The 13,665-nt window shown below is 40.2% G+C and overlaps 1 protein-coding gene across 1 annotated transcript; it reads right to left on the minus strand.

Annotated features, from left to right (window-relative positions):
• Positions 1 to 75: 75 nt before the first annotated feature.
• On the minus strand, positions 76 to 2,658 carry LOC117492652 (protein phosphatase 1 regulatory subunit 27). Its single transcript, XM_034143041.1, has 3 exons — positions 1,934 to 2,658; positions 1,618 to 1,768; positions 76 to 836 (listed from the first exon to the last, which is right to left on the minus strand). Exons 1-3 carry the CDS (start codon positions 2,364 to 2,366, stop codon positions 716 to 718), a joined length of 705 nt encoding a protein of 234 aa, XP_033998932.1. The 5' UTR covers positions 2,367 to 2,658; the 3' UTR covers positions 76 to 715.
• Positions 2,659 to 13,665: the final 11,007 nt, after the last annotated feature.

Here is a 13,665-nt window from a genome sequence, read left to right on the forward strand (position 1 = left end):
CTGGTGTGTGCTCTCATAAATGACACAACAGTCACATTTATAAAATATTTCTTTATTTATGAAAATGTACAAAAATAATAAGACTTTCATTGCTGACATTCATATTTCTACTACAGAAAACAATAACAATGCATCAGGAAAAATACTGCAGCAGTAAAAGTGCTTATACAGCATAAACGTGATGTGTATGTATTTATTTATGACCATCAAGTATCAATTATCAATTTAGCTGATCCTCTCTCTGCCCAGCAGTGAGGATACATAACTCCATCGGCCCATCTTCTGTGTTTTCAAGTCAATATGCAATAAAATAATAGTTTGGAAACATACAGTCTTTGGAGTGCAACCAGCTACTTAAAGAGTAACACCTACACAATTGATAGAATACTAAAACTGATTAATGTAATTCAAGAAAGAATATTATATATGCTTGAGCTGAAAATGAAAACAGGCAATTATTGCAGATTAACATTTGCAGCACTGGCATTATAACAAATACACCCAAAACAAATACAAAAAGAAACCAGCATGAATAGAAGTGCAGCCCAATCAATTATTGCTTTAAGGCTGCAATTACAAACAAAAACAAAGCGGGATCACTTTCTTTCTTTTCAGGATCAGAAACTCTGGCTATGTTCTTCCACCCTGTTGTCAGTCTGTTTGGTATTGCACTTGGTTTTGAAGCTCTCTCTTGGGTCCATCATTTTGTACCAAATCACACACAGCCCGTCTCAAACAGTTTGACCAGCTCTTTGCAGTCTGGGTCAATGAGGTCCGCTGGCTTCTCTCCGTTTTCGTTCTCTGCCACTGTGCTGGCTCCCGTCGATAGCAGATATCTGAGGGGAGAATGAAGCAGCTCATTGTTACATTCAGATATTTATATAAAGACATGCAATAGTTTATTATACTGTACTACTGCAACAGATGTTCCTCAATGTGTGTGATTTTTCAGTGTTTCACTCTCTCGACTGTCAACTTTCAGTTTCAGTGTTCACTTATAAGTGAAGCTGTATGTATTGAAGATCAGTTACATAATTTACTCGTTTGAATATAATACAAAACAAAACATCTCCCTTATATTTGACATTTAAATTCTCCCTATTGAATGATTCTCCACTCCCTGGGTTATGTGGATTGTTAAGAATGATGTCACCAATTCATTTGTGTGTTATTATTGACAATGTTCAGAGTGAAACTAGTAGCTTAATGGTTATAACAACAGAAAGGTCATTGCAACCAGGTGACCTCATCTTATATTAATATCTTATATTTAATATCTTATATTTAATGTATGAGTATTTCATAGACAATGTGCAATATTCCCCTGTGGTATTTGTTCAATATTCAATTCAAAGACAAACGTTTTGCAGTCGTATTCAATAATCAAACTTCCCTTTGCTTTGCTCACACACTCTGACTAGCGCATAAGACAATAGTTGCATAAGCTACTTTAACTCATTTTCTACTATTTACTGACAATTGAAAAATCATGAACCATCCCTATATTTGAGAAATCAGCTGCAGATGATAACATTTTATATTTCTATTCTGTGCTATTATCAGTGTGCTGAAAAAAGGAGAGCATGATCGGTCAAGACTCAAAGGTTAAAAGGTCACCTGGCAATTTCCGGGTAGCCGTCACTGCAGGCCATGTGAAGTGGCGTCCAGCCGTCTTCGTCTCTCTGATGAACATCGGCGCCGTATTTCACCAACAGCTTTACCACCTCCAGGCTTCCAGTTAGCACGGCTTCGTGAATTGCTGCCATACCTGTACAACGAGCTAAGTTAGTCCTGTGCAGCAGTTCAAGTCAGTTATTAACATCTTAACAGTTTAAAAACCTCGATCCTGATTGGCTGGCACTAATTCCAATCTCAAATCAAAGTTCCAAATTGTGTGAAAATGTGATACAAATTAAAAGTTGTGGAGACTTACCGGAGTGGAAGATTGTATCCACACGGACCTTCCTGGCTCTCATGAACCGCCCAATTTGCTCCATATCTCCTCGCCTTACAATATCCTGGAAGATGATGTCATTGGGGAAGTGTACAGTTCTCTTTGCAGGTGCGACGGGTATCACAGGCGCAGGTTTTTCCTGCGCTTGTGTGCGCTGTGTTGAACTGTCCCGTGCCCCTTTGCTGTAGGAGGGGATGTACGTCGCTGCCGACTTGTAAGTGGACGTGTATAGTGACGGGGTGTATTTGGTGCTGCTGTACTGTGTTGGGGTGTACTTTGCCGTTGAGGTATATGCTGATGTGTAGTTGGGTGTAGTTGATGTGTAATGTGTGGGAGTGTGATAGGTAGGTGTGTATGACGGTGTGTACTGTGACGTCCGTGTGGACGACGGTACATGGTAGTTGTACTTCATCCCTGCGATGGTTGCGGCCTCCCCCTTTGCTGTGGGCCCAGGAGGAGGAAAGTGAGATATCCAAAGAGAACGTACCAATCCAATTAAAATCCTTTCGCTCTGTGTCCTTTTTGTCCTTTCCTCACTTGTATCTGTTATCCCTTTAGTTCCCAGCTGGAGTATCTCCTGCTGCAGAATACACGCTTCACAAATCCTTTGCTTCACTATGATCCAATCTTTTAGCTCGTTTGGTCCTCGTTTTCTTGCCCTCTGTGAATTTCTCCCATCTGTATACGAATATGTTTTGCACAGTGTGTTTGCTCTTGCACAGAACCTTTGTCTGATGGGGAACGTGGGAGAGGGTCCCTATATACCCTCTGTAGGGCTATTTTAGGACCTAATATCCAGTGACTTCAGCTTACAAATGAGTGGCCCTTGTCCGGCTCCTCCCTCTGACACTGCGCTCCCACCCCTCATAAAAAATGTTGACAACCCAAATGTTCCCTACTTGAGAACTTCCCACAAAAACATCCCAAAAACTTTGATTGATATCAGAGCTAAATATCTACAGTAAAGGAAAACTATTCCTCACATGCACAGCAGGCTTTTTTATTTTGGGTTATTAGATATTGTTATGCGCCAATTTTCTGTGAATCACGTTGTTTTTGCTTCTATTAATGACAGAGGTATTACAGTACAAATAAACAACAGCACATGATTACATGTTGCCATGTTGTTGATCTGCTTACTGCATAGTTGATGGTGCAATATAACCTCAGTTAGCCCCGAGACATTCAGGATTGATTAGAAAACATATACATTCGTACACCTACTTACAACATAGAGATCATTAGGTAGTGTTTCTAAACGGTTCTCCTCATGTGTCCCATTGACCCGTAGGTTCGTCATGTGAGACTTCGTGCTTGCCCTTTACATCATAACCAGATACACCAATACAACTCACTATGAGAGTGTAGTCATACCCAACTCAGGCCCTAAATGTAACCTCTCCTTTTAAATGCTGCTGAAAAGTCACATGGTTGCAAGAAACATAGCTATTTACAACACTAAACTTTCGCTTTCCTAAATGGGTCTGACGCTTATACTGCAAAATTGTTAATTTATTATAAACAGAATGCTATAATCTCCACTTTCATTACATTTGGTACATTTTATTATTCAAATTGTATGTGTGAATGGTGCTGTAAAACTGTGTGCAGCAGCTGCCCCCACACAGACTTCCATGATGGGAACAGCTGGTTATAACTGGTTCACTAAACCTTTGGAAGAAGACGTGGGCATTTCACAGATGCTGCCAATGTTACAGAGGAAATAGCGTGGCTGCCAATCCAAGGTTTTGGTTTCTCACCGTAGCTCCAACCACTTAAAATATGACTGTGCTCTAGAACTTGATCTCCCCTGTTGAACTGTTTGGTTTTATTCCATTGTAATTCGTATTGTTAAAGCATCTGTTCACCCATATTTGTAGAAGTAGGCCTTAATGTTGATTTGATCAACAGTTGGAAAGTTTATATTGTAAGCCTTATGGTCGATGTAATTATTTGTTCGAAAAGTTCTGTTCCAAGCTCTTCTCTCTTTCGGCTAAGAGTGTGTTTCCTGCTGAAGGATTCATAAAGATGGCAAGTAAGAATTGATGGTCTTAATGTCCTGCGCCAGATCATCTTGTAGACATGTTAACTGTGTCGGAAAGGGAGTACATTCTCTGTCTTTAGACACATCCTCTTTGCTTACTTTACACAAGTATACTGCCTCTTAAAGAGTTTTACAACATTATAACCTTTAACTTCAATGTCATGAGTGTTCAGGTATTTCGATTCAATACATTTTCATATTTTTACAGTTGCCCCATTATGCTCATTTTCCATGCTTCAATGTTCAATAAGTGGTTTATTGTTCTCATATTGCCTCCTACTGTATAATGCCTACCTCTTTTCACCCGGTCTGAGCCCTCCGCAGAGAAACTCCCTCTGGATGGATCTTTGTGATTTTAGACTTAGCAGACAATTTACATGCACAAAAACCTATATAACACACTACAGGAAAGGGACAACCTAGAAAGCACAATAGCACCTCTTTGACAACGCTGCTGTACAGCAATTGTACGTTGTTTTTAAGTTGAGAACACAAGTCATTTACTGCACATGCCCGTTAAGACAGTTTTGTAGCATATTTTCAGGTCGTGTGACTCAGACGATCCCAGCTGGAGCTATGGCAAGAGTGGATCCCGCCTCTAAATACCAACACAAATGAATTATTCATCACCTCCACACACTACTGGTTTCTAAACAGGGGGTACAGGGGACTGAGGCTCACAGCTAATGTCTAGACAAATTGAAGTGTGGGTATTTGAAGGTTCACAGCTCGAGGAAGAGACTTTTAGAAGCAGCTATCAGGTGTCAAAGTCTCTTATATGGTATTGCGGGGGTGCAGGGGCGTCCCTGAGCCCTGGTGGTGCTCCCTTCATGTCTCTCCACGGAGACTCCTCACCAGAAGCAACGAGAACCTCAGCATGTGGAAAATGTTTGTTTGTATCGGCACGCTGTTAGGCCTGCTCTTGGGCAAATACCAGAGCGGGGTCTCAGAGGTTACAGCTTCTTGCTATACATAGTTCCAGGCTGTTATGATCTGTCACATTACCAATAAGTCAGAGTTGAAAACACTCAGGTGTATGGAACATGGCCAAAGACAATGTTAGCAACAACAATCTTTGACAGTAAACGGAGAAAGTCACATGTCTGCGTGGTGTCAACAGCTCCTTCAATGTGACCTTTGGTTGGTCAATATGGTCCCACGTCAGCTGTATATCTGCACAAAGATATACATCTATCATCAATACCAACATAACCTTTTAAAGCAAACAGAGACATATATTACCAAATAAAAGAGACAGGCAAGTATTTACATGTGTATGTCGTTATGTTATTTAAGTATCCAGATTTTTGTTAATTTGAGTTATTTGATAGTTTAATGAAGCTTATTTCACATCTTTTAAGTGTCTTTCTCTCTGTTTTAATGTTTAATTTACTCATAAGTCTGTTAGGATTTCATTTCATTATTGCATCTGTTTAGCTTGCCAATTATTTGTATATCTTTATTTAATTGTTTATCTGTATTGTCTTTCTATGTTTTGGACCCTGGGTAAACTAGAGGCATATCCATGCACGTTTTAAGGGGGTCACTAAATACAAATTAACAATATAGAATATGAGCTGCATGTAATGCTTTAAAAGGACCGTGTGTCTGTGGTCACAAGCTCAGGGAGGCAACAATCCCCTTCCCATCTATTGGCTGTTCAGGGCTGTAGCGAGTGTGGCAAGAGGGTTAGACCGTATATACAAACAAGTCCAAGTGTGTATTTCTCAGTTTATAAAATGTATATCACATTTAATCAGGTTATCAATTTACCAATGTATTTCAATTGTGTTGCACAGTTTTCTTCAAACAGCAAGGACTTAAAATCCTCTGCTATTTCTGTTTGCCTAAAATTACAATTAAGACTAAAACTAATAATCAAAGATTAACAATACAATACAACACATATTTCAAGAAAAAAAAATACTAAATATTTATCTTTGTGCTCTGCTCTAACATGAAGATTAAAGTAATAACCTTGAAGATTGTTATTTTAAGTCAATGTCGGTTGAGTCACTATCTATTGCCAAATGTAAGTGATTAGGCCTATAGCCCTTGATAAAAAAAACTAACATTGCATTTGCATTATAACAAACTGTGTCTGTGGCGATATTACCTCGAAAAAGTCAGACCTAAAAACACCACATGGATGCCCCCCCCCCAATTTTTTTTATTGAAAACCATCGTCCTGTCTTTGTGTCTCTGCAGTGCAAGTTTAGCTGCTGATAGCAGGGTTTTCATTCACATGCATATTCACAGGCAGATTATGTCTCAAATCAAATCAAATCAAGTTTTATTTATATAGCACATTTTTAAACGATTTTTGGTCGAGCCAAAGTGCTGTACATATAATAATGACCTTACAGTAATGTAATGCATTCACTTCATAAATGATGAAACATGACACGCCCCGTAGCCACTATTCATAACAAAAAGTTTCACTCTCAAGATCTGTGATTCTGGCCGTGATATTATTTTAATTAAGTAGCATTGCGCTAGATTCTTGATGTTTTGGATCAACGTTTGTCAATCAGATTTTTTTGTTACAGTTTATCCAATAGGGATACCAACAATTCTTTTTGAACGAGTATGTGATTTGGTAATTTCTAGCCTGTAGCCTATACCAATAACACATTTACCCAAAAACCAATATAGGAATAGTTTTAAAAAGTTTGTGGTAAGTGTAAAAAATAGGCCGGTATTTGACCGAAATACTTTGGTTAATAATAAACCTTTTTAATTGTGTTGCTGCTTTGTTGCATTTTTTCACACTATGCTATATCAAGTTTCCTTTCTGTTATTCTCTCACATGCTTGATGCAGAAATATGTGACAGCAGTCAGTTCTTATGTCACATATAGGTCTCTACAGTCATGTGAAAGAGGTCAGCTAAATGTGGCTAGCAAGTATATAAAAATAGTTTAAGAAAATATTTTGGGAGGGATGCAGCCACCCATGTTTTCTTTTACTATTCATAAGGAATCGACACCTTATGAGTAGTTTGTGAGCATAGACTTCCTGCAGAATGGCTCAAGCCATGACTATGATTCACAGAAAGTGCTTTGCTTCTTTGAATCCTTTAGGTTCAAAGATAACTATGAACTCAAATGCTGACACGTTCACCTTATTATCAACAAAATCCAGTCATTAAGCTGTACATTGGTGCCACCAGTGATGCATTTGCTTCACTTACGACGGTAACACAGCCCCATAGGGCCAGGTATTCAGGGACACACAGTTCAGGACATAGCCGAAGATAAAAGAATGACAACTTTAATAACGACCTGTCACAGAGACTTAACACTGGGCTATACATGTTACAAAAAAGCCAGCTATGCATTCCTCAACACCCAACCGTCTCACGTGATGCAGGTAGGAGGCAGGTTGGTGACTCCATCTCCTAAAAATAAGAGCCGTGAAGCATCCTGTCTGTGTGTAGCACGTCATGAATGCAGGCTGCAGTCCTCATAAACACTGTTGTCTAAAAAGGTCAGTGTAACCCAAGTCATATGTTTGATTAATCAATTTTTCCATGCATACATTTTAATGTATTTTCCCAGCTTTGTGGGGACACTAAGCAGGCATTTTAAATAGAAGTAAGGCGCATGGTGGACAGAAAATGCAAACCTCATGCCAGGTTGCTCGAAGTTTATTTTTATCAAAAACACCGCCCGTCATCTTTTCTCAGAAATCACCCCGCTGTCCCTGGCACACGCCCATGTCCCATGGCTGACAACATGAGCGGGGGTACGTGTCTTACTGGGCAGTGTGTGAACACAGCTGGATCACTGTGTGGTAAACAGAGTATTGATCGTCTGGGCCCTCAATGCCCAGGGAGAGATACTCATTTGGGATTTAAAATAAATATGATTACGGCATGAGCAGTGCCATGAGGAAATTAGTGAGCATCTAAATCCAGACTGGCGATAAAGAGTGACCTGCAGCTGAAGCTGGTTCCAGTCTGATGAAATTGAAACCCTGTTATTTAGTTTCAACATTTAACCTAGAATAGTCATTGACTGTTATTATATTAAAGGAGAAGAGTTGGGAGTGCATCACATCCCAAATGGCCTTCCCTTTCTGTCTATGACCAATACAGAGCTGTATTAGAACCTGGGAATGAGTCAGCATTTTGCACTTCTGGATGACTCCTCACAAAGTAAAACATTTTTTAAATTGGCTTTAGTTAGATGCTTGAAATTACTTCTGAGGTTAACAAGCTTTAGAGATTTTTAAGGTTTGTACTATGAATAAATACACAAGTAGATACCCCACTTGTCTAACATTTCTTAAATGAGACTAAAAAACGTCCTCACAGCAAGGACTAGTCTGGCATTACCTTAGCGGTTATTGCCAATCATCAGCTGTTTTACCTGTGCAGAAAAAAGAGTATGTAAATATCAGAAAATAAATCTATGCCAGAGAGTTTATTTTGTGCAACCATCCAAAATTCAATGGAAAAATCCCATTGTTTCCCCCCCCCCGAAGGAACCAGTGCCATGCTAACTTCCAAATCTTCCAGATTTGAGAAAAGCACATCAATAAAAATAACTTCTGTCACATTTGCTTTCAATGAAACAGCAGCTGGGTCATTGCTTGTATGTGGAATACAAGATTAGTGTGCATGATGAATTTACAAAAGGGTGAGTCCCCACACACAGCCAAGGCAGCACATGGGCGAGCCGTCCAAAAGTAAATTGAGCCATTTGCTGTTTAAAAAGAGCCCAACTGCCATCTGCTCCTAAAATACACGGCGTGGCCCTCGTGGCTTCCACAACTCTGGACTCTTAAGTTGCTGCACCCTCCAGTCATGAGCGCATAGTTTCCATGGGAATCGGTTCATATTCATTACCTTTAGGTTTTTTAACAACGCCAGTGCTGGAGGCTGTTTCACTTCACCAAAGTTAAAAACCACATTACCCTAACTTACAGTAATAGAGCAATGCTGGAATGGTATTCACTCCCAGTCAGAATACAAAACAATACTTTGAGAAACTTTGTTAATAAGTATTCCTTAAAGTGTAAATGATTTATGGTCATTCCTTGTTGAAAGATGATATTTATCTGATAAATCATAAATGATTCTGTTGAAGCCGGTCTGCTTCATTTGTCTTAGTGTTTGTGAAGCTGACCGTTGAGAGGCCCGACCAAGCAAGGAGGCAGAGGCAGAACGTCCAAAATACAACCCGGTGTGGGCATTTATTACTCACGGGTGACACAGCCTCAATCTGCTGTTCACGTGAGCACAGTCACCAGCCACAAGGATCTCACACACAAAACAGGACACACAGAGCCTAAATACCCACATGTGCAATCAAGCCAACAAGACACAGGTGAGGGGGGAGGAGACAACACAGGGCACCAGGTGAACATAATCAGGAGCAACAGACAAAACGGGAGGGGGAACACTTTCCAAACACAAACATATAACTGAACAGAATAACACACATACAAACCCAACTGAACACAGTCAGCACTTGTACAATTAATGCCACTTAACGTTATGATTTATACACACCCCCAACATATTATTTGCACCCTGATCATTCTTAACCGCTGTCATTCTACACCAGCAAACACTTTCGGCACTCTCGGTCACTCCCCTATCTTTTCAAGGCGGAGCCGAGGACCCGACCAGCATCTGCCAGACGACATTTCAATTAATACGGTTTAATCCTTTAATAAATCTCAATAATTAGTATAAATTATATAAAATGTGCAAATCTACAATGCCAAACGGTACTGTGCAATCACGCTAATAAAGTGCAAAACTGTTCACTACTAAAGTGCTGGGTGACATTTCTGTGCAAAGGGAAGTTGTTTCATAAAGTGCAATAATACAAGGCCCGAAGCCGTCAGTCCACAGGGACGAAGTTACCTTCGTCACAGTGTTATATAAATGTAGCAGATAATATTTAATTTATAGTCATTTTGCATCACAATGTGTTATATCATTATATTTTGATCAGAAGGGTGAATGTTGATGGTGGAAATATTTTCTTAGGCCCATAACTTTGACCCAGTTTATCAGTTTTTGCTGCCCTCGCCTTCGACCTTGGGCTGCTGTGCTCTCAGTGTTTTGTCTCCTTACCCCTGCCTGTTGGCGTCAGCTGATAGAGGTGTTATAGTGCTTTGATTGTTCTATCTTGTTATGCAGAATGTTGATTATTTTCTTAGAACCAGTTAATACATTGGCCTGGGTTAGGCAAACGCTGTGTCCCCTTGTGGCTGCAGCAAATGTCTTTGTCTATTCTCTGGCCGTAACTTCAAATAAATCTTCAGTGTTAGCCACCAAGTTCCAGCTCTCCCGTGTCTCATTGTGTTTCAACTCTGTGCTCCAGAAGTTTCCATTACAGTCACCATGTAACTTGTGTGGACCCTAGGAAGAAAAGCTGCTGCGATGCAAAGGCTAACAAGGATCTAAACAGACCACCATATCTCAAAATGAATTTATATGTCTTTTTAACACAATTCTATAAAAATTCTAGGCATCTTTGGACACATTTTGCATTACCCCCGCCCCCAGATTTAGATTTAGTGTAAGTGTTAAGCCTTAAGAGTTCCATTAGAGCTTAAAGTAAGTTATTTTATACCAAACATTTTTACAGACGTATTTCTGATCCCATGGACTTATGGTCACAGAAGGCTGTAGTGACCTTAAACATCAGATGTGTATTCTGTTCTGCAGAATAATGAAACATTCATCTGGTTTTCAGGTCGTATGAACTGTAGTTACCAACATATTTCTAAATGATTTAATAGCAGGTGCAGACTGGTGTGTCTGAGTGAACTATGCAGGCTTCACACTGGGAGTGTAAATGTGCTTTTTGTTCCAAGAGGAGTATAATTGCTCAGGCCGTGTCTAAATGTTGGCATAACAAAGGTCAGAGCTTTTGAACCAATGCACTGCTGGACCGCACATATCTCCTCATAAACACATTACAGTCTAATATTTCCCAGTGACCCAGAATCAAAAGGCTTCCAGTATAGCTTTGAATAAACCGTCTCGGGAGAAGGTTACAATCATTTATAGACTGTTTATAATAGTTATTTGCAGTCCATCCATTGGACCAGGGGGGGAAAAAAGATTCCCCATTGAGAGGCACTTGTGCTGATATAACCATGCCTGAGGGCCGCTGCCCGGCAGAGAGGTGAAGGCCGTAAACAGGCGCAGCAGCTGTCCAGGACTCAGCGAGAGTAGCGGGGCTCGGACTTAGCACTGAGGGGAGAGGGAGTTGCACCAAGGCTGTCTGAGTGTTTGTGTGAGGATAGGGTTACCTCAGCCGGAGATTACACTCATGGAAAAGGAGCTCAGAGGTTAAAAGTTGTGCATACGTGGGCCTAATGTGTTGATTGCACAGGCCGTGTGTTTCGGCCATGAAGGAGAGGACGTGAACCTTCCCTGCCCCGGTGTGTGTGCTGGGAGCAGGTTGTGCAAGGTTGCGATGAATTAATGTCCCGGATCTGTGCGAGCTTAAGCAATTAAGGACGGAGGACATGGAGCAGGTGGACTTACTTATAATCTAACCTTTACGCAGCACATGAAGGACAATGGAGTATCACACTTTCACACAATGGCATTCAGCTCAGTGACATGTGGCATGCCTGTCAATGACAAGAGTCAAAAGCATACTGTTAAATATAATAGCTTAAGCTTTACTCACTTGATCTTTACTTCCACCAGGGAACTGCTGTGACAGATGCAGGATTATTCTAACACCTATGTTATTTAACTTGCATAAATAATTACCTTTCGCAAATAATATCAGTGCACAATCTGCAGGCACTCATCCCCTTTGTCCCAGCACATACCCCTAAAACTTGTATGGAAAATACAAATGCCTGTACTAAAACATGAATTGAACATTTCTCAACTAATTAGTCCTTGACATTTGTTATTTTTCTGCCTTGAAACTTAATAAGAAATATACTTAAGCTGATCAATTATGATTTTCTTTGTAGGTAATAAAGCTTCACAACAAGTAGATAGCCCCGCTTTACCACCTGCAACATTACAAAGATATAATATTGATGCATCAACATGGGATTCTGGTATGGACCATTCTGCAGGATGAGGTCATTGTCTTAGGTATTTATATTTTGATGAAATTACTTTACTGGTTATTTGTAACAGTGATTTCACTCCAATGACTTAGCTCTAAATCTATGATCTGCCTTTACAAACTGTCCTGTAACGGATTGAAGTGAAATCCAAGATACATTTAGGATAACTAGAGGGTGGCTGCGATCCCTCATGCTCATCTGCAGGAGCGAGACAGATAGACAATGACCTCATTGCTGCATCTGAAGACCACAAACAGCACTGGCCCCATAAGGCCAAGTCAAAGCGAGGTTATTCCCAGAATGCATTTCACTGGGGTCAATATGCTAATTTTAGCACAGCAGCCAATAGCAGTGGAGGAGTTGTGCTCCAGATATGGGAGGAGCTGGATCGGGTTTCGTGGCGGGGACACAAACCGCGTACGTGCCATAATAAAGAGCGAGGACTCTACTGGGCCTGTAAAACACATCCATCACTCTTACAGTATGTACAAAACCAAGCCACTTTAACCAGTTACCACACCACTGGTACCATGAGCAGAGCTGGACCTGCACGTTAAGATATAAACAGTTTCTTTGGACCTCCCTGGTCTTTTGAGGGCCTTACAAATATATTTTTTAATGATAAAAAAAAATGCAACTATAACTGAGATTTCATGCCGTTTTTGCCAACAAATAGTGACACAACAGTAGGCTCAGAGAGGGGAAAAGTAGACAATTACCCCATCTGGGCACTTCACAAGCTATTTTGTGAACATTTGAAAGTTGGTTTAAAAAAAAGTCTTCTCATATTGCATTAGCCAGGTGCTGTCCCTATGTGCCTGAATGATGGATGGTTTCAACCAGTTTGGAATTTACTGTGTCAGTGCAGCAGATTATACTCAGAGGTTCCTCATAAGAATAGCACAGATATACTTTTAACCCTTGAATATAAAAAGTCAGTGTAATAATAATAAATTAAAGAGAAAAACCTTTTTCACCAAGAAATGTTTAAGCTTGTTTTTATTTTCATTTAATATAAAACATATGAAAGTTAACAAACTAAGACAAAATTGGCTTCAAAAACCAGTGAGTAAGCACCAACGTATTTGAAAAGAATCACATTCAATAGAAAATATTGAGCTCACAGTTGTGGCATGGGCAATGACCATGTGACAGTACTACTCTGGGGGTGGGTGTACTTGTAACAGGAGCCCTAAAGGTCCGTCAGGGTACATGACCTCAGTGTGGCTCTGGGAACAGTAGTAAATCCTCCATTTTTTCCTTGACTGACACAGTTATGATCTGAAGGAAGAAAAGCACCATCCTTGGGCAAAGGGTACAATTTCTCAACCAGAATGCCCTCAAAGCACTTCTCCCCCAGCACATCTCACACTTAGTCTTTTAGCTGTAGCAAACACACTGATTAAAAAAGGCATACTATGCTCATTTCAGTTCATATTTGTATTTTGTGCCCCTACATGTTTCCAGGCATTAATGTTCAAAAAGTTCTTTTTTGTCTCACACTGCCTGTGCTGCAGCACCTCTTTTGGTCAAACCGCTTAGCGATGTCCCGCCCCTTGGCATTTCACCTACAATGTGTCTGAGTGTTAGCCAATGGAAGCGTG

Source organism: Trematomus bernacchii, unplaced genomic scaffold, assembly GCF_902827165.1.
Source record: "Trematomus bernacchii unplaced genomic scaffold, fTreBer1.1, whole genome shotgun sequence".
NCBI lineage: Eukaryota > Metazoa > Chordata > Actinopteri > Perciformes > Nototheniidae > Trematomus > Trematomus bernacchii.